The sequence below is a fragment of the Podospora pseudoanserina genome, chromosome 1, assembly GCF_035222485.1.
Source record: "Podospora pseudoanserina strain CBS 124.78 chromosome 1, whole genome shotgun sequence".
In the NCBI taxonomy this organism is placed as follows: Eukaryota; Fungi; Ascomycota; class Sordariomycetes; order Sordariales; family Podosporaceae; genus Podospora; species Podospora pseudoanserina.
Window position 1 is genome coordinate 4816095 of NC_085920.1, and position 18556 is coordinate 4834650.

General features: G+C 53.6%; 7 protein-coding genes across 7 annotated transcripts; 4 read left to right on the top strand and 3 right to left on the bottom strand.

Moving 5' to 3' along the window:
* The first annotated feature begins 294 nt into the window (after positions 1–294).
* Positions 295–3485, top strand: QC764_113370 (uncharacterized protein). The gene is made up of 5 exons (XM_062942590.1): positions 295–935; positions 1091–2515; positions 2568–2760; positions 2818–2929; positions 3001–3485. The coding sequence occupies exons 1-5, from the start codon at positions 658–660 to the stop codon at positions 3267–3269; spliced, it is 2277 nt and encodes a 758-aa protein (XP_062805607.1). The 5' UTR covers positions 295–657; the 3' UTR covers positions 3270–3485.
* A 507-nt stretch (positions 3486–3992) lies between these two features.
* SUR1 (zinc-finger protein) lies at positions 3993–6709 on the bottom strand (the record flags this gene model as incomplete). The annotated part of the gene is made up of 4 exons (XM_062942589.1): positions 5457–6709; positions 4547–5398; positions 4346–4486; positions 3993–4282 (listed from the first exon to the last, which is right to left on the bottom strand). Exons 1-4 carry the CDS (start codon positions 6142–6144, stop codon positions 3993–3995), a joined length of 1971 nt encoding a protein of 656 aa, XP_062805608.1. The 5' UTR covers positions 6145–6709.
* Positions 6710–6948: 239 nt separating this feature from the next.
* QC764_113355 (uncharacterized protein) lies at positions 6949–8176 on the top strand. The gene is made up of 2 exons (XM_062942588.1): positions 6949–7757; positions 7810–8176. The coding sequence occupies exons 1-2, from the start codon at positions 7521–7523 to the stop codon at positions 7963–7965; spliced, it is 393 nt and encodes a 130-aa protein (XP_062805609.1). The 5' UTR covers positions 6949–7520; the 3' UTR covers positions 7966–8176.
* PRP5 (pre-mRNA processing RNA-helicase) lies at positions 8118–12223 on the bottom strand. Its single transcript, XM_062942587.1, has 3 exons — positions 11906–12223; positions 11474–11845; positions 8118–11411 (listed from the first exon to the last, which is right to left on the bottom strand). Exons 1-3 carry the CDS (start codon positions 12041–12043, stop codon positions 8316–8318), a joined length of 3606 nt encoding a protein of 1201 aa, XP_062805610.1. The 5' UTR covers positions 12044–12223; the 3' UTR covers positions 8118–8315.
* A 414-nt stretch (positions 12224–12637) lies between these two features.
* QC764_113340 (uncharacterized protein) lies at positions 12638–14399 on the top strand. The gene is made up of 2 exons (XM_062942586.1): positions 12638–13751; positions 13807–14399. Exons 1-2 carry the CDS (start codon positions 12876–12878, stop codon positions 13879–13881), a joined length of 951 nt encoding a protein of 316 aa, XP_062805611.1. The 5' UTR covers positions 12638–12875; the 3' UTR covers positions 13882–14399.
* A 260-nt stretch (positions 14400–14659) lies between these two features.
* QC764_113330 (uncharacterized protein) lies at positions 14660–16378 on the bottom strand (the record flags this gene model as incomplete). The annotated part of the gene is made up of 1 exon (XM_062942585.1): positions 14660–16378. The coding sequence occupies one exon, from the start codon at positions 16376–16378 to the stop codon at positions 14660–14662; it is 1719 nt and encodes a 572-aa protein (XP_062805612.1).
* Positions 16311–18364, top strand: ERG26 (erg26, C-3 sterol dehydrogenase). The gene is made up of 2 exons (XM_062942584.1): positions 16311–17349; positions 17408–18364. The coding sequence occupies exons 1-2, from the start codon at positions 16864–16866 to the stop codon at positions 18044–18046; spliced, it is 1125 nt and encodes a 374-aa protein (XP_062805613.1). The 5' UTR covers positions 16311–16863; the 3' UTR covers positions 18047–18364.
* The last annotated feature ends 192 nt before the right edge of the window (positions 18365–18556 follow it).

Genomic DNA, 18556 nt, shown 5'->3' on the forward strand with positions numbered 1-18556 from the left:
CTTGCAAGTCCAGGAAAGTACCGCCACCGTCAGTTCGTATCGTCTTCCGGCGCGTCGGACCGATGAATTCTTTCTTGTTTGTTCATCACCATCATCGGCTGCTGGCTCAATCATGGATCCGTTATGCGGTGGCACGAGCCGATGGTGGTAGACCTAAGAAGCTGCCCCACGTTGACCGCTTGATGTTGCCCTGCCCCTCATTGATTGATTTGCTAACCGGGGGTCAACGCCGAAATGGGTGCAACACGCTAGAGATGTTGATTTTGTTCAATTATTATTTCTTGAAAGGGCATTGGGTATTAATTGAGGGGCATCAGTACATGAGGCCCAATGTTCCTTGCCTCGAGCTCATTTTGAATCCACAGGCAAAGTTTCCATCTGAATGACCCCTCCTTCCCTTCCGGGAGAAAAGCTCCCGTCTCGAATCTCTACCTTCCCCTCCATGTGGTGGCTTGCAAGGCTGAGAGCTCCAGATGCCAAGAGTCAAGACCCCCGCAATGTGGCTGAATAGCAAGTGGCGCTCAGGTAAGGTCTCGGCCAGTCGCGGCTGCAACAGCTCCATAGTTGCAGGTACCGGCCGATTCGGGCAGTTTGGTAGTAGAAGGTTGTCAACTATTGGAGCTCGGAGTTTTGGGCGTTATTGTTGCCGCCTTTTCGATGCGTCTTTCCTTTCGAGCCCCTCTCCCGTCAAGAGGTTTGTTGAGGCTCACTTCTTCGGCACCAACTGCCCGGCCATCACTCGGTCATCCATCAACAGACCTCAAATCCACCAGATCTCTATTACCGCTGCAGCCGCGCCGTCTATTCAACATGAACTCCCAGGAGCTTACCCAGTACTACGCCGATGCCCCGCCTGCTGTCGTCAGGCTCGAAATCGAGAAGCACTTCAACGTCTTGGATGATAAGGCAAAACGTTATGCCCACTTTATCAGCCGGTAAGGGAGCCTACTTATAACTCATTACTGGTCACATGAGTCCATCCATCCCTGAGGTTGGGCTTATACGCACCTCTGCCATTCCCGCGTGATCACACCTTATAATTCATATGTATTTGTAAACAAAGCAACACAATTGCTAACACCTGGGACAGAGCATCCCTTGCGGGTAACCGCATAGTCCTGAGGCAGGTCTCACCCGAGTCCGAGTCCATCTATGATTTTATCATTGCTCTTCACAGGGCCGCCGGTGGTGATTGGAAGGGTCATGCCAAGAAAGTTGGTGTTGACGAGGCCGGTCTTTCAGCTTTCCTCCAATATGCTGCTCAGTTCCTCGGCAACAGTGGCAACTACAAGAGCTTTGGCGACTCCAAGTTCATTCCAAGGTGTGATGAGTCCGTCTTCACTGCTCTTGCCTCTGCCGCGCCCGAGGCGGAGAAGCACTTGAAGGCTACGGATGGCGCCATCTTCTCAGCCGACAAGCCTGGCCTGCTTCACCTCGGTTTCACGGACGAGGGTCACTTGACCACGTACTACCCGGACTCTCCTAGCATCATCAAGGATGAGATTGATGCTGTGGCCAAGTGGATGCAGGTCAAGGGATTGCTCCCAGAGAATACCAGACTCCGCAAGACTGAGGATGGTGTCTTTGAGCTGCTCATTGCATCCGCTATCACCAGCCTTCCTGCCGATGGTGGCGATGCCGGGAAGGAGGCCGAGTTTGTGATCAGCGAGGGGCCTCTTGAGGGCAAGACCATCAAGCTGGTCTATGGTGACTACTCCAAGGAGATGGCTGAGATCACCAAGAACATCAAGAAGGCGGCTGAGAATGCCGAGAACGAGACCCAGGTCAAAATGCACACTGCGTATGCCAAGTCCTTTGAAGAGGGCTCTCTTTTGGCGTTCAAGGACTCTCAGAGATATTGGGTGAAGGATCAAGGGCCGATGGTCGAGTCCAACATTGGCTTCATCGAGACCTACCGGGACCCTGCCGGTATTCGTGGCGAGTGGGAGGGCTTTGCTGCCGTTGTTAACCAGGACAGAACTCGGGCCTTTGGCGAGCTCGTCAGATCCGCCCCATCACTTATCCCTCTCCTGCCATGGGGCAAGGATTTTGAGAAGGACAAGTTCTTGTCCCCAGACTTCACGTCGCTTGAGGTGTTGACGTTTTGCGGGTCCGGCATCCCGGCCGGTATCAACATCCCCAATTACGACGACATCCGACAACTTGAGGGCTTCAAGAATGTGTCTCTCGGCAATGTACTCAGCGCCAAGGCCCCAGATGAGAAGATCCCCTTCATTGCGGAGAGTGATATTGAGGTGTATAAAAAGTACAGAGATGCTTCTTTCGAGGTCCAGGTCGGTCTGCACGAATTGACTGGACACGGTTGCGGCAAGCTTCTGCAGGAGACCGCCCCCGGCGTTTACAACTTCGATGTCAAGAACCCACCTGTGAGCCCAGTCACCGGCAAGCCTATCACCACATGGTATAAGCCGGGCCAGACCTGGGGTTCCGTCTTTGGTGGTCTTGCTGGTGCTTATGAGGAGTGCCGTGCTGAGCTTGTGGCTATGCATCTCAGGTTTGTTTTCTCGTCTAGATTATGTGCGGTATAGCCTCTGACATGGATACAGCTGTGAATTCTCCGCCCTCAAGATCTTCGGCTTCGGCGACGGCTCCACGGACATTGACGGCGAGGCTGGGGATGTTCTGTATGCCTCGTACCTCAGCATGGCTCGTGCTGGTTTGACATCCATAGAGTTCTGGGACCCCAAGTCTCAAAAGTGGGGGCAGCCTCACTGCCAGGCTCGTTTTGCCATTCTCAAGGTATGCTTTTGCGCTGTATAAGGCGCTGGAATTGTTGTGCTAACCGGCATGAAACAGTCTTTCCTCGAGGCTGAGGATGATTTCTGCAAGCTGGAGTACAAGAATGAGGATCTCTCTGACCTCACCATTCGCCTTGATCGCTCCAAGATTTTGACCAGTGGTAGAAAGGGTACGTTGAGTTTCAGTGTTTTTTTGGGTATCTGGTTCAAAGAACAAAAAATAACTCGTGTTTTCCTGCAGCCGTTGGTGACTTCCTTCAGAAGCTCCACATTTACAAGTCCACCGCTGATGTCGAGACTGGTTCCAAGTTCTTTGCTGAGATAAGCAACGTTGGTCTTGAGTACTGGGGCACCAAGGTCCGGAATGTGGTTCTTAAGAACAAGCAGCCGAGGAAGGTCTTTGTCCAGGCCAACACTTACCTGGATGAGAAGACCGGTCAGGTCACGATCAAGCACTATGAGCCAACGCTGGAGGGTGTGATCGAGAGCTGGGCTGACAGGGAGGAGTGACTGTCGATTGCAAGAGGTGGTGGGGTTGAGGAAGGTAGAACATGGCTTCGATCTGTCCTTTAAATACCTAGTCGACAGACAAAGCAACCTGTGGCCAAAGACCGAGGTTGAATTGAATGAATCAACACAAGAATCGTCACTCAAAGTGGTTGTGTACCAAGCGAGTATAAGTATTCAAATCGCTCATATTTTGATAACCATAACAGTATTAAAATGACAAATAAAGACATGAAGACAATAAAAGCATAGCATTCTTCCCAGCTTTGCAAGTAGAAAATAACCCAGTGAACCGTTTTCCTTTTGGGGTATCAATGGTTCATGTCCCTCCTCCTCTGCTCCTTCTTGCATTCCCTTCCTTCATAAAACAAATCAGTACCCGCCACCAAAGTGCGCCAAATCCCTCACTGCCAACACCATCTTGGCCTGTCTGTCCATCACACAGCATTCCCCTCTGACCCTTTTCTACCTCCCAGATCTGATCTGAACATGACTGATCCATACACCAAAGATTCCAACCACTTTGCCTGTCAACCTAAGGGCCTCCCACGCACTGCAGTATCTATATACCCATACCCGGCGCGCATCTCCTTCTTAACTCAAACATCTCGAACTCGACCATGTGATCTCAGCTACCATGCTGTCGGCATGCCTACCCTCCCTCCCTCCAAAAAAAAAAAAGAAAAAAAAAGAAAAAAAACCCAAAAAAAACCGGTAATCAACCCCTCACGTCTCCTCCCCCTGACTCCCCTCCATCTCAGGAGCCTCACTAGACCTCATATCCCCCCTCTCCTCCCCCCCACTGTCCCCCCTCCCTAGATTATGCGTCTTCATATGCCTCCTCAGCTGGTCCTGCCTGTGGAAGTTCCTGTCACACCCCTCCACCAAGCAGTTAAACCTCCCTTTCACCTCGTGCGTCCGCTTGTGTTTCGACAGGTTGCTCGACTCGCTGAACCCTTTACCACAAACAGGGCAGGTGAGGGGCTTAGCGCCGCTGTGGACTCTTTGGTGCATTGCTAAGAGACAGATAAGTCAGTGATGATGGGGAAGGGAAAGAAAAAGGGGGGAAGGGGACAGACTGAGAGCAGAAGGGTAACGAAACGTTTTGCTGCATAGGTTGCAAGAAAGAGGCTTTTCGTTGCTGTGAATAAACAGGTGTTGAGTCAGGGCTTGTTTTGCCGAGAAGCCCTTTTGGCAGACGGGGCAGATGTGTGGTTTGTCTATGGGGTTTGTTAGCAATTCAACAGGGATGGGAAGGAGAGAGGGAGGGGGTTTCTTACGCCCTATATGTGTCTGCATATGTCTTTCGATTTTACTCCTCTGCGGAAAACCACTCGCACCCGGAGCACTCCGCGGGCAGTCATCCCACCCACATCTGAACCCCTGATCCCCTGGACGCTTTTGCGCATGTTTGATGTGGCAGTTGGATGCGTGTCTGAACAACGCCTCGGCGTCGTCGAAAACAAACCCGCAGATTTCAGAAGCTCCTTCTTCCCGCCAGAGACAGCGGTGTTCTTCTGTTTCCATCTTGACATTGTCGTCGTCGTCTGTTGACGTGACTATGGAGAGGCTTCGACTGTGCTTGACGTCGGTCATTTCAACATTAGTCGACGTAGGGGTTAATGGTGAGGGAGTCCCGAGTGAGGCTGTGGTGTCAGAGGTGTCCAGGGCTGGTTCTGGGGGTGACATTGTTTCCCTCGATGAAATGATGTTACGGTTCTGAAAGCCCCTCATTTGTCCAGGCCTTGTACTTGGTGGCGGCGGCATGTTCGCGAATTGGACTTTGTGATGAGAGAAGAAATGGGCCGCATAAGCCTCCGGGTCGTGGTACTGGGCTCCACACTCTTGTAACATTTGGTTGAGCTGATTCCTTTGGTTTATTTGGTTCAACTGGTTCATCTGCTGGAGGTTGAACTGGTTGAAAGCATCGGTATTGTTGAAGACGGGCATGTGACATTGGGTATAGATGGAAGGATCCCCCAGTGGACATGGTGTGGTGCAAGGCTGCAAGTTTGAATCGTCGTGAGCAATTAGCAAGTGGTTTGCAACGCTGCCCACCGCGTTCCAGGGAGGCGATAGTAAAAAGTTGTTTTGAGAGGGCTGGGCCAAACCGCAGCCTAGGTTATTTATTGCTGTTCACCAAACATGAGCCCAAGAATAACGCTTAAAGGGGGAACTATGAAAGCCTACATTGTTGTTGGAAATCAAAACTGTGCTGCGGCGAGGACAGACCAGGCGCGTGGTTGATCGAGATGAGGGCAGCAGCCCCATCACGAACCTCCTCCGGTACATGAACAACAGGCCGCGAGGGGCAGTTCTGGTCTGTACAAGCGTCCTCTTCGGTTTCACATTCTTCCCCGGTGCACTTGCCCGTCATGGTACACTCGCTGTCACAGCACCCGCTGGCGCTCATTGATTGGCAATCCTCCTCCTCGCAGTGCGAGGCCATGGTGGAAGACATGTGGTGGTCAAAACACTGCTGGTACGGGTTCGACAGGCCAAGATCGGTATGGAACTGGTGCTGCTGGAGGGGCATGGTGCTGAGGTCCATTTGATATTGGTTGTTTTGCCATCGCGTCTGCGGCGCCAGAGAAGCTGGAGCCCCGCGATGGTTGAACTGTTGGAAGCCATTGTAGAGGCCGACGCCCATGCAGGCGTCTACGCAGAGATCGTCGTGCGACTCGTAGGCCACGCTGCCCGTGTTCATCCGCGATGGATCGGTGCCCATATGCGCCATGGTCTGGTGTGAAAGCTGGCTCTGGGCCATGGCAGAAAAATCGAGATTGCTCAGTTGTTGGTCGCCGCTGCTCTGCGAGTGCCGGTGGAAGCCATCGCCGTATCCGGGAAAGCGTTGAGGTTGCCCGAAGGAGCCGTCCATGATCCGGCGCGCTTCTGAGCGCCCAAGAATTGGGGACGAGAGACGGGGGGTGGGGGGTGGGTGGGTGAGGGCGAGGGCCAGGGCGAAGAAGAGGGTGGGTTCAGGGCAACGACCCAATAAACGACGAGTCGGCAGCGGGCAGCGAACGGTGGGTTGTGGGCACCTAGGGACGACTACTGAGTGTGCGCCGGAGAGGGCATCTACAACGACGACGACAGTGATGGCGGGATGAAAGGCGGGCGGTTGCTTGAAGAAGCTTTGGGCAAATGGCGGCTCTGCGCTTGAGAATTGATGGGTCGGCAGGTTGTGGATCAGAAAGGCGAGCACGTCGACAATATTATTTTGCACTTTGTGAGAACCTTGACGGCCTAGCAAAAGACCCGCTGTGCGTCTCTTACTGGTCCCAGTCCCACCTGCCTCACTCGCTCTTTGACTTGTACTTGCAATTGACCAACCAATTCAAAACTCGAGTGAAACTGTTTTTCTGATATCTAGGGAACAGAATCGTTGTATAATTCAGATGCAGGCATCTTTTGACACCTCCTGAGCGTCCTCTTTCCATCTTGTTGGTGGTGTTCTTCCCTGCGGGCCAACTGCCCCCTCCAGGGCACCGGACGTGGGGTTCACAATCGATGCGGGGCTTCAAAGACTGGAAGGAAAAGGACTATCTTGATTGGCTGGACACTTCATCATTGGTTTCACTGCCATTGTTACATGCCTTTTCGAGGTGTGGACTCGGGGGGGCTCTCTATACTCAAATACATATATGTACATAGATGTCCATGTAACGGGCTGATGTGCCTTCGATCTGTCAAGCCAACAGCATAAATTTCCATGGGCACATGCCACTGTTCGACTCCCCAGCATGTGAAATTTGCCCATGTTGATCGCAAGTCAACTGATGATGATGATGAGACTGAGACCAATCTTGACTTTGATACGCAGCTCAGGCACCCGGCTTCCCCAGTAAACTTGACATAACCCGTATATGCACAACATCAGGCCTCTCTCCTCTCATTGGGAAGAGTACTAGACCCCAATCCCATTGTTCCTGAACGACAGGGCGTTGTCGGCATCTGCCATCAGCAAACGACCTAGCCAAGAGCCTCCTTCGGCTCGGCTTGCCGGGCGCGGGCCAAGCCATCGCCCGCCACGTCAACTGCCTACAGAGTGCGGTCTTCGCCTTGACGCTGAGATCAAACCCGCCGGTGATATCACCAATCCATACAAACCAGTTCAATTTACAAGTAAATCACTACTTTCAAAACACCATATTCCGAGTTAACCATCCCGCCCACCAAAACCACCATCACCCAACCTTATCTCCCGCCACAACCCCTCACCTCACTCACCAAAAGTATCATATCACCCACACCATGGGCAACCTCTGCGGCAAACCCTCCTCGGACGCTTTCTCCTCCCCCGGCCGCCGGCTGGACTCCGCCCCTCCCCCCGGTAAACCCTCCTCCGCCTCCGTCCCTCAGTCAGTCTCCGCCGCCAAAACCTCCAAAGCCCCCCCGAAAGTCGGTGGTCCTTCCCGGACCCTGGGCGGCGGCGGTGATCCCTCTTCATCTCAAGATGACGCGAGGAGAAAAGCTGCAGAGGCAGCAGAAGTATGCCACCCACACTCGCAGCACTTGATGATAATGCTGACACCTCTCCCAGGCCCGTCTCCAGCAATCCAAAAAGGGCGGCAAGCTACAGGCCCAACTGGATAAAGACAAGGCCAAGACCAGAGTCGATACCCTCAAGGACGCGAGTGAAATTGAGAGGCGGCATCGGGATGCGGACAGCAATGCTGAGATTTTGCGGAATTCCTAGATTCCCTTGTTTCATGAGGTCGGGTGGTTAAGGTGGCGTTTTGGGTGTTGTGAGATGCCATTGTTTTGCATACGTTTTGTTTTTGTTTTCTCATCTCACTGGAGCATCATTTTGTACATATTTCACATTAAGAGCAGCGGGCTACAGCAGGGTACAGTTGATTATCAAGTTGAATTGTTACAATACCCTCTCTCTCTACCTTCCATATACGCTATGAGCACAAAACCCCTACATGATTGAAACACCATATGGACGCCAACCAATGTTGTTCCCACTCTGAAAGCTGTCGCCATGATGAAGCATAACAAACCGGCCCCCGACGAGAAATCCTAGCACAAATCCCCCCTTTTTTATGTGATGGTATACCTCCCACTAGCAGGCGCCCTGCTCTCCGCATCCGCTGCTGCAATCGTGCCCTCCCTCAACAACCGAGTAAGCTCCGAAAGCGCGTTGCCCACCACCACCTCGGTATCACCCTCAATAAGAATATACAACTTCGCCTCCTGGCCCGGCCCGGGCTCCTTCCCGGGAGGATAGTAAGTACCCTTTGTGGTGATCGACGTCCCAGTAGCCTCCAAGATTTTGGCCACGTTCGTGCGGTTGGTGACCGCCCACCTGGCCTTTTGAGGGAAGTCGTTGATCTCCAATGTGGCATGAAAAGCACCCGCATCCGGACCCTTATTGTCAATCGGCTGGCCTGGTCTAAGCTGGCCAGCTCTCGCCAACCGGGCGTTGATTTCGCTGATGGCTGAGGCAGCCTTATCCAAAGCACCCCCACCCTTGCCCGCGCCAGCACTGCTGCTGCCGGCAATGACGCCGCTGCTCTTGATGACACCGTGCTCAAGCCCACCGCTAGTCTTGCCCTCCGCCGCCTCCGTCTTGGAGGCATCCCGAGAAACAATGGCGCTGACAGCAGCCTGGATGGCTTCCTTCGCCTTGTCCTTCTTGGTCTCTTCGTCCTTGTCATCACCCTTGTCTTCTTCATCCTCGCCTTCGGCCTTATGGGTTTTGCGCTCGCGAAGACGAGCAGCTTCACGCTCCTTGTCCAGCCTCTCCAAACCTTTGCCACCAAATCCACTGGCGTCTTTGGCTTTGCCAGCCTTGACTTTCTCTTTCCAGGACTTGCGCATCTCATTGAGCCGTTCCGGGACAGGCTGCCCACTCTGCTCGAGAGCCTTGGCCACACCAGGAGCACAGTTCTCTTGCTCTTCGGTGATAAAAGTGACAGCTGTACCGGTGTTGCCTGCCCGACCAGTTCGGCCGGCACGGTGGACATAATCTTCCAAATGGTTGGGGACATCGTAGTTGATGACCAGCTTCAGCTGCTTCACATCCAGACCGCGGGCCGCAACTGAGGTGGCGATGAGGATAGGGCAGACACCCTTCTTGAAATCAGAGATGGTAGAGTTGCGATCTTCCTGATCTTTGCCGCCGTGGATGGACATGCAGCCGTAACCGCGGCGCAGGAGCTCTCGCAACAGATCGTCCGCCTTCTCTTGACGCTCCACAAAGATCAGGGCGCGAACGTCATCATCGTCGGCATACAGCTCTCCGAGAAGCTCCAATAGGCGGACAAACTTCTTGGACTCGTCAATGATCTCCACGACCTGAGTGATCTCGGGCGCCACGACACTGCGTCCTCCCACCGTGATTTCTACCGGGTCCCGAAGAACCTTTTTCGTCAGAGCGTCAATGATGCGAGGCATGGTGGCTGAAAACAAGATGGTCTGCCTATCCGGCCTGACATTATTGAAAATCTTCATGACCTGCGGCTCAAAGCCCATGTCAAACATGCGATCTGCTTCATCCAGCACCAAATACGTGGCACGCTTCAGGTTGGTTACACGTCCAGAATTGGCGGCCAAGAGATCAATCATACGTCCGGGTGTAGCGACAATGATCTCGGCGCCACGCTTGAGCTCGGCGATCTGGTCCTTGATAGCATTGCCACCATAGGCAGCAACTGCACGAAGCTTCAAAACCTTGGTAAACGGCAGCAGGTCGGTGTAAATTTGGGTGCACAGTTCTCTTGTGGGTGTCATGATCAGGGCGATTGGGCCATCGTCGCCGCTCACTGGGTCTTGATCCTTGATGTGACGAAGCATTGGGAGCGCAAACGCCATAGTCTTGCCTGAGCCCGTCTTTGCCACACCGATTACATCTCGGCCAGACATGATGACGGGCAAGGCTTGCATCTGGATTGGTGTAGGCTTCTCATAGCCGAGGCCTTCGATGGTGTCCAGGATGGGTCGCGTTAGGCCACACTGAGACCACTTTTGCACAGGTCTCGGGATATTCTTGCCAGAGACTTTGATGCCGTCCAATTCCAATCTAAGCTCGTTTGCTTCTTCCTCTGTCATTTGACTGAGCTCGAGCGGCTCAACCCAAAAGTTCTTCCGGATTTTGTTGAGCTCAAGCTTGCTATAGTCAATAACGGGAATGTCCTTCTTTCTTTTCTTGGCAGCCATGGCGAGAATAGATGACGGGTCGGCCTTGTCTGCCTCGTAACCGTAATTGTCATCACTGTAGTACGCCTCAGGCTCAAACGCCTTCTTGCCGTTCGCTTGGTTGCCATTTGGTTTTGACGATATGCCGCTGCTTGGAACTTTCTGTTCCAGATCAGCCATAAAGGCATCCAGGGGATCAATCTCTTCGTCAACATCCATGGCGTTGTCAGCTGGTATTGGGTCTTCCCTCTCGGCAGCGGGGATCTCGGAGTCTACCTCCATAGCCATGCCCTCTTTCTGGATGCGTTCATCGCGCCGTTCTTGGAGGATTCGCTGTGCTTCGGCCATTTCCTCCTCGTTGCGACCCAAGACAAGATCCAAGTCGTCCTCGACATCGTCATCGGCATCAGCATCGACATATGGTGTAGTGTCAGCATTTTCTAAAGCGAAGTCGGGGAGCTTGACAAGTTTGCGCTTGATAATCTCCTCATCGTCCATGTCGAGCTTGCGCTTTGAGGTTGACTTTTGGTTGTCAGCAGCCTTCTGAAATCCGAACGTACTCAGTGTTCTGTTGGTGGGAAGAAGCCCGGCTTCCTTTTTGGCTACTATGGCCGACCCTCCCTGGCTGCTCAGTTTTACATCACCAAGTTTGACATCGCCCAGCTTGGTTGGTGAGCTGGCGCGGTTGCCCCTGGCGTTCCTGGCAATGGCCTTGGGGTCGAATTTGCCGACAAAATCCTGAGTTGACGCCGGAGATGCAGCTGCAGTGGTGGGGGCAGGGCTGGTGGGAGTGGGCGAGGCCTTCGCAGGGCTGCTGGGGACGGTGCCGCCGGCTCTCTGGTCCATAGCTGCGAGTAGTTTCCTGGTGCTCCCGGCTGAAACATCGGCCTCCTTAGCTTCCTTCATGGCGTGCTTCTCCTTCATGGCTTGAAGTTTGCGCAACCGTTCAGCCTTCTTTTCAGCTTCCGACTGAGCTGGGGTTGGTGTAGACTTAGCTGGCTGTATGGTCGAGATGTTGTCAGTAAAACCTGCGAAAAATGTCGAAAACCAAGGGAACATACCTCGCTGGGCTTGATTGGTGCAGCACTCTCTGCTGGCTTGGGTTGACCCCGGGGTCGAGTGCCATCCACCCGGTCTGTTGAGCCATCCCGGCGGGGCCTGCGGTCGCGGGAGTCATCCTTCCTAGAACGGTAGTCTCTGTCCCCTTCTCTACTATCCCTACCATCCCTGCTGCGAGGTCTTCGACGGTCTGGGGAGCGCACCCTATCAGGTCCTCTATCGCGTGACCGTCTCCTATCACGGTGGCCACCACCCGCACCATCCCGACGTGCACCTCGGTAATAATCGTCATCTCGGCGGTCTAGGGAGCGGTCTCTCCAGCGATATGAGTCGCGATCTCTATCTCGGTCCCGCTCGCGGTCACGGTATCGGCGCTGGGAAAGGAGAGACATGTCAGCACCACACTGAACCCTATCTCGGGGGAACCAACTCACATCTGGGCTACGGGAGCGGCGGCGGCGATCACGCGAGCCATCACGACGGTCGCGGTCGCGTCGATCATCCTCTTTCCGCTTTCGCGCAGCATGACTTCCTGCAGGAGATGGTGAGCGCGAGTCTCTGGGCCGAGCCATTCTGTGTGGTTTGACGGTGGCTCAGCAATTGTCTGTGGCGGTAAAGTACTTTTATGGAAGCAGTTGACTTCAAGTTAGTGAGCCGAATCGATGTCTTCGATCTTCATGCCGATGTGGATGTGGTAGCGCTGGATATGATGTCTACAAACTCCCGAGTGTGAGGACGGAGGAGAGTTTTGAAGTCGCAGAACATCAAGTCACTGCAATGTGGACCGTGCTGGAGAAGTTTGAAGGTGGGACTTTGGAACACTGCACCGTGTTGTTTAACAGCTTTCCGTGACTTTCCACTGTGAGGTCTGGGCTTGCTCCTTAGAGCATATCACAGTGCAGGTGAGCACGGTGGAGGTCACCATGACGTATAGACTGTGGTTCTGAGAAAGCTCAAAGCCAAAGACTCAACATGATGTTGAAAAACTCAAACAATCTAAATGATATTCATAGAGCTGAAATATCAGTCATATTATCATACGCTTCTTTCAACCAATCTCAAGCAATGGCAGTCGTTTTGTGTGTGCGTGTACAAGAGGGCATCTTCAACAAACAAGAATCTCGGCAAATAGTCCGTGCGAATCCTGTCCCACCTTCTTGAGACCTGGGTCGCAGGTAAACAGCACTACGGCTCTTGCTTGCAGCTTGGGAGCACGGACCGCATCTTGGAAGATTGGTAGCTAGGGTAAGAAGAAGCTGGCCAACCACCTCCCAGCATAAAATCGCAATCTCCCCAGCAGCGTCACTGCAACAGCTGTTTGTTGCGAACCCCTCTCACTCCAACAACACCCGCCACCACCACACTACCTCCAATTGTAGCCTCAATTCCACCGCCGCTGTCGCCATGCTCTCCTCTACTGGGCTCGCGGCTGCCCGCCGGGTCCGCGTCATCGGCATGCGCTCAGTTTTCTCGAGCATTGCCCGTATCTCGACCTGCAGCGCAGCCTGCCCCAAGGTCCCCGCGAGCGTTCGCATTGCCGCCGTTTTCAATCGAGGATTTGCCGCCGCTGCCTCCCGCTCAGCTACCAAAACAGCCACAGCCACAGACACCAGGAAGACTACTACTACCAAGAAGCCGGCCGCTAAGAAGACCACTGCTGTGAGGCAGAAGAAGAAGGCTGCATCGACGAAGAAACCCACAGCCAAGAAGGCTGCCCCCAAGAAGAAGGCTGTCCCCAAGAAGACAGGGCGCCCTAAGAAGATTGTCAAGGAAGTCCCAGAAAATGTGAAGCTTTTCCGGAAGGTCAAGGAGCTGAAAGCCAAGGCCCTTCTTAACGAGCAGCCACGCGGACTCCCAGCAAGGTCGTGGTTGGTTTTCGTGCAGAAAAACGGTGGTGTACCAAAAGGTCAGACCGCTACGGAGTTCATGTCGGCTATGAAGAAGCAGTTTGCGGCTCTCTCGTCTGTGGAGAAGCAGGCTCTTCAGGACGAAGCTCGTGCGAACAAGGTGAGGAACGATGCGGCCCTGATCAACTGGATCACTACGTATCCAGTTGAGACCATCGAGGCTGCAAACTTGGCTCGGAGCCATCTCAAGAGGCTCGGCAAAACAGCCAAGCTCTCCCTTCCTGACCCCCGCAGACCCAAGGGTCTTCTAAGTCCCTACATCATCTTCACGACTCAGCGAATGAAGTCTGGGGACCTTGATAACATTCCCCCTACGGCTAGAGTGGCTGCCATTGGCAGTGAGTGGAGGGCGTTGAGTGAGACTGAACGCCAGGTACGTGCCCAGCAGCTATACGACTTTTTCAATGTTTACTAACGAGGCTCGCCAGCCTTTCTACGAAGCCGCTGAGAAGGACAAGGAGCGTTACAAGGTTGAGAGAGCGTCTCTTTCTCCTTCCCCTTAAACGAACAGAGGGGAGAGTTTTGAGTCCTCCATCACACCGGCGCCATAGCCTAGCCAGCCATATTGGTGGCTTGAGCTTTGTGAAACAAGGTAAAAATGCGAAAAAGAAGTGACAACCTTGTGGCTTCTATCCCCCAATCAACATGCAACTACAGTCAGTATGTCTACGACGATAGCTGGCGTTGGGTGTAGTTGGCGGCTGGAAAGGAGGCAGGAGGCCGGGAATATTAGAGACAGATGGGTAGCCCAATGCTGCTAGGGGTGGAGGCAATATTTGGTTCTTTCGCTTGGCTCGCTGTTCAGTTTTCCATCGGTTTTTCCTTCCCAAAGTCGGGTATGTTCGGTCTGCTTTGATAGTGAGGAGCAGATAGTGTAACTTGTATCAGGAACTGTACAATTTTCTTGTGTCCGGTCTCACCAAAAACAAACAAACGGATATCAAAACCAGTGTGATGTTGATGGGGGTTTCGTCAGCCCCTTGGTGTACATAGATCAGGTCATAACCATGTTTTGTGTGTAAGATTTGTGCAACATTTGTGTATTGATATAGAGTCTCAAAATGCCCAATGCGATGTTTATGCCCAGCACCATGCAATGATAGAATCCAGGGGTATCTTTCCCAACAATGATAGTCCAACGATAACCAGCCAGCGATGCCATATAGCCCGAATCCAGTTCTCCCCCCCTCATCATGAGACAAGATTCCCTAATCCAACAAAACCTTATTCCTTCTTCCTTGCCTCCACCTTTCCGGCCCCCTTCTCACATTTCCACGCCGGTTATCGAGGTGCCATCACCACTACCGCCTCCCCGTCCCCTCCAAACCACTTCATGCCCATATCTTTCACTTGTCTTCTGCTGGCTACATAGAGAAGGAGATGCATGTGTCCAACCACGCACCCCCAACACCTGAGCCTCAGCCACCTAAAATCTTGGTCTCGAGAGCAGCTTGTGCCCCAACCCGCGATCCCCTTCTCAATGTAGTCAGTCAGAAACATCCAAGCCGACAACTTCAAGTCTGCTGGCCACGAGGCGGTCTCTACCAACCAGTATCCTCGCTCAAAGGGGCGCAACTCCCTAGTTTGCGACTGTGGCCTAAACCGAACAGAGAGATCCAGCTCCGTAGCTAGTTTTGCCAACACCGGACTGATAACGTCCTCAGGTCTGAGATCTGTCTGCGCTGCTGGGGGTGAAGGGGCGTATACCTGTAGCTTGGACTTGTAATAAGCAGTCGGCTTATTCGAGATGAGTTGGACGAGTGGTTGGCGACGAGGACCAATGTCGCTGGTGCTTCTGGTTAGAGGTTGGCCAGGCTGAGGGTCGGCGGCTGTCCGTCTGCGTTTTGCGATGGGCTCTGAGTTTGCTCGAGCGAGGGCCGGCGGTTCTTGGGAACAAGGGACTGATGTTTGGCTAGGGTTCGAAGAGTACAGTACCGTCTCCTCAATGATATCGCTTGTGGACAGCTGTGATGGCTGTGGGGGCGGGCGCTTTTGAACACAGATGTCTGGAGACTGGGGGATAATTTTATTTGCAGGATCGGAAGGTGACGGCAGATGGAGCTCCCTGTTGAGTGAGCTGTGCGGTCGTGCTCGGAGTTGCCTGTTGTTGATTGGATCTCGGGTTGGGCCCGGATAAGAGCTTGACTGTGGAGGAATTGAAGGGATTCTTAGTCGAGGTAGGCTTGGTTCCGGCACGCTGCTTGGCTGAAGTGAACCTGTCTCTGGTGCTCCGGGCGCTTGACGAATGTTAGGTCGGCGAGGGCTCCTTCGAGGCTGCGAGCACAGGTGGCTTCCAGATTCAGATGCCGTGGCCAGCCTTTGAGATCTCCGACGAGCAAGAGGTGATGAGTCTATGTGCTGGCTATCTAGTGATGATGTGAAGAAGTCCAAAGCCCTTGATGGTGTGCAAAAAATCTCAAACGGCGGGTGGCTGTTCGGCATCGAGTCTGGGATCTCGCTGGGTGGTGCTTGCCATGACGACTGTGTCGCGCTGATACCATGTTCTGTTACTGGAACAGCTCGTAGCCCAGGAGAGTCGAAATTATGCTCAGCGCTCTTAAAAGACAGGATTGGCGATTCAATCCCACGATTCAGTTGTGAGGAGGGCGGCGCTTGATGGATTCCGTATCCAACAAATTCTTTCCGGCTTAACTGTGTGTCTCCTTCCACCTCGCCCCGGACACGGGGCTGGACTTCTGTGACATTCGAAGGTTCAAAGTCAAGATATGCCCTCGCCAACGCTCGGTGTCTCACATCGTCGGCGGCTCTGGCAGGTGCAGCGATGTGCACCAGGATTTCGGTCTCAGGCCTCACCATGTGACCCTCCTTCATTCTCCGTCGCGATGTCCCTGATGGTGGATCGAGGAGTACGAATTGCTCATCAAAGGGGTGATAACGAGCAAAGTGGGTATCAAGTCTATCTTGAAGGTGAACTGTTGATGAAAGGCGCGGTCGAGGAGGATGAAAGCCAAAGACCGCAGGTCGCAAAGAAATGAGCATATATAAGAATGAAAGTATGGAAACCAAAAAGAGGAAGAAACTAAGACCAAAAAACCAACAAAGGCTGCCTTGCTCCCCGAGCTGCTTCCATCCTCCTTGTGATACCGACAAGTGAATGAGACGGAGCGCGTGCGTGAACTGCTGCAGAGACGTGGGGTGCCTCACCTGCCTGATACGGCAACTAGGCACGTACCGTCCCACTGGGACTAGCTTGCCTGCCCCGGTAACCGCAACGGTGCCGCGCGCGCAAGCCGCCAGCTCATCAAACGCGGTGAGGAAGGGCTGAGAAACAGCTTACGGGTAATTAAACATTTTTTGCCCCTGTATTCCGCCTAAACTTGGGGGAGCTGTCCAGTGGAAAGGAGATGCCAAGATAGAGTCGGAACCACAAGAAGAACAACACATCCCCAGCAATTGTCCATCCTCAACACCTCCCATCAAGCCCAAACCAACCCAATCCCTCCCCCGCAAGCACAACCCTCACAATGGCGTCCGAAAAGAAGCCATCCCTCGGCTCTGCCATGGTAATCGGCGGCTGCGGCTTCCTCGGCCACCACGTCGTCCGCCTCCTCCTGCGCGACTACACCACCACCTCCATCTCGGTCATCGACCTCCGATGCACACGCAACCGCCGCCCCGAATCCGACGGCGTCAAGTACTACGAAGCCGACATCACCGATGTCGACAAGCTCATCTCCCTCTTCTCAGAAGCCCGTCCCGACGTGGTCATTCACACTGCCTCCCCCCCAGCCCAATCCAACGACAGCGTCTCCCACGCTCTCTTCAAAAAGGTCAACGTCGATGGCACCGCCGCCGTCATCAAGGCCTGCCAAACCACCGGCGTCAAGGCCCTGGTGTACACCTCCTCCGCCTCGGTCATGTCAGACAACAAGTCCGACTTGATCAACGCAGACGAAAGATGGCCCACCGTCCGCGGTGAGAACCAGACAGAGTACTACTCCGAGACCAAGGTTTGTTTCCCTCTTTCCTCCAAACCTCCCATCATCTTGCTAACACGTCCCCCTCCAGGCTGCAGCAGAAGAGCTCGTCCTCCTCGCCAACCGCGCCTCCCCCGCCCCCTCCCTCCTCACCTGCGCCATCCGCCCCTCGGGCATCATGGGCGAAGGCGACACAATGGTCCTCTACCACATGATCAACATCTACCGCCAAGGCCGCACCGGCGTCCAAGTCGGCGACAACAACAACCTCTTCGACTTCACCTACGTCGAAAACGTCGCCCACGGCCACCTCCTCGCCGCCCGCGCCCTCCTCCTTACTTCCTCCTCCTCCACCGTCCCTCTCAACCACGAGCGCGTCGACGGCGAAGCCTTCCTCGTCACCAACGACTCCCCGGTCTACTTTTGGGACTTTTGCCGGGCCATCTGGGCCGCCGCGGGATCGCCCATGGGGACGGACCACGTGAGGGTTCTGCCGAGGGGTGTGGGAATGGTGTTGGGCTTCTTGAGCGAGTGCTTTTTTGCCATGATTGGGAAGCCGCCTACGTTTAACAGGCAGAGGATTGTGTATAGCTGCATGACGAGGTATTACGACATTAGCAAGGCGAAGAAGAGGTTGGGGTACAGGCCATTGGTGAGCTTGGATGAGGGGGTGAGAAGGAGTGTCAAGTGGACGTTGGAGCAGGAGAAGGTGAATGCTGAGAAGAAGTAAACAGCGTGGGAATTTTGGGTTTGGATGGTTTGAGATGTAGGTCGGACGAGATACCAATTGGGCATTTTTGTTTGGGAAGGGGAGAAGCGATATATGAAACGTATATAATACATAATTAACGACTGATGGGCGGCCGAGAGGGGTTAGGTGGATGGGAAAATGATGGGTGGTGGTGGTGGTGGAAAAGGGAGGATGCATATGATCAATATAAGCGCACTAAATATTTCGTATAACCTTGTGGATAAAAGGGGCCAGGGTCCTGATTTCTGGTCAAGTCATGCTTGTTGGATTGGTGATGTAGAGCACTGTGCCGTGAACGACACACCCACTTGCTGGGAGTAAGACAGCCATACATCACCATGATTTTAGCAAGTGGAATGGCCCCCATCAGAACAAACTCCTCCCCATTTTCCCTGCCACCTCAGATCATCTACCCAACATACAACAACTCTGCCACAGAAAGCAAAGCTCACCATCAACACAAACACCACACCACTTGCTATGTATCAA

Excerpts from the sequence above, each read along its gene's own strand:
- QC764_113355 (XM_062942588.1), top strand. The coding sequence starts at position 7,521 with ATGGGCAACCTCTGCGGCAAACCCTCCTCGGACGCTTTCTCCTCCCCC. Across the intron at positions 7,758-7,809 it reads AAGCTGCAGAGGCAGCAGAA|GCCCGTCTCCAGCAATCCAA; the intron begins GTATGCCACCCA and ends CACCTCTCCCAG.
- ERG26 (XM_062942584.1), top strand. The coding sequence starts at position 16,864 with ATGGCGTCCGAAAAGAAGCCATCCCTCGGCTCTGCCATGGTAATCGGC. Across the intron at positions 17,350-17,407 it reads AGTACTACTCCGAGACCAAG|GCTGCAGCAGAAGAGCTCGT; the intron begins GTTTGTTTCCCT and ends GTCCCCCTCCAG.
- QC764_113370 (XM_062942590.1), top strand. The coding sequence starts at position 658 with ATGCGTCTTTCCTTTCGAGCCCCTCTCCCGTCAAGAGGTTTGTTGAGG. Across the intron at positions 2,761-2,817 it reads CTCGTTTTGCCATTCTCAAG|TCTTTCCTCGAGGCTGAGGA; the intron begins GTATGCTTTTGC and ends GGCATGAAACAG. Across the intron at positions 2,930-3,000 it reads TTTGACCAGTGGTAGAAAGG|CCGTTGGTGACTTCCTTCAG; the intron begins GTACGTTGAGTT and ends GTTTTCCTGCAG.
- QC764_113340 (XM_062942586.1), top strand. The coding sequence starts at position 12,876 with ATGCTCTCCTCTACTGGGCTCGCGGCTGCCCGCCGGGTCCGCGTCATC. Across the intron at positions 13,752-13,806 it reads TGAGTGAGACTGAACGCCAG|CCTTTCTACGAAGCCGCTGA; the intron begins GTACGTGCCCAG and ends GAGGCTCGCCAG.
- PRP5 (XM_062942587.1), bottom strand. The coding sequence starts at position 12,043 with ATGGCTCGGCCCAGAGACTCGCGCTCACCATCTCCTGCAGGAAGTCAT. Across the intron at positions 11,846-11,905 it reads GCCGCTCCCGTAGCCCAGAT|CGCCGATACCGTGACCGCGA; the intron begins GTGAGTTGGTTC and ends CTCCTTTCCCAG. Across the intron at positions 11,412-11,473 it reads CACCAATCAAGCCCAGCGAG|CCAGCTAAGTCTACACCAAC; the intron begins GTATGTTCCCTT and ends TCGACCATACAG.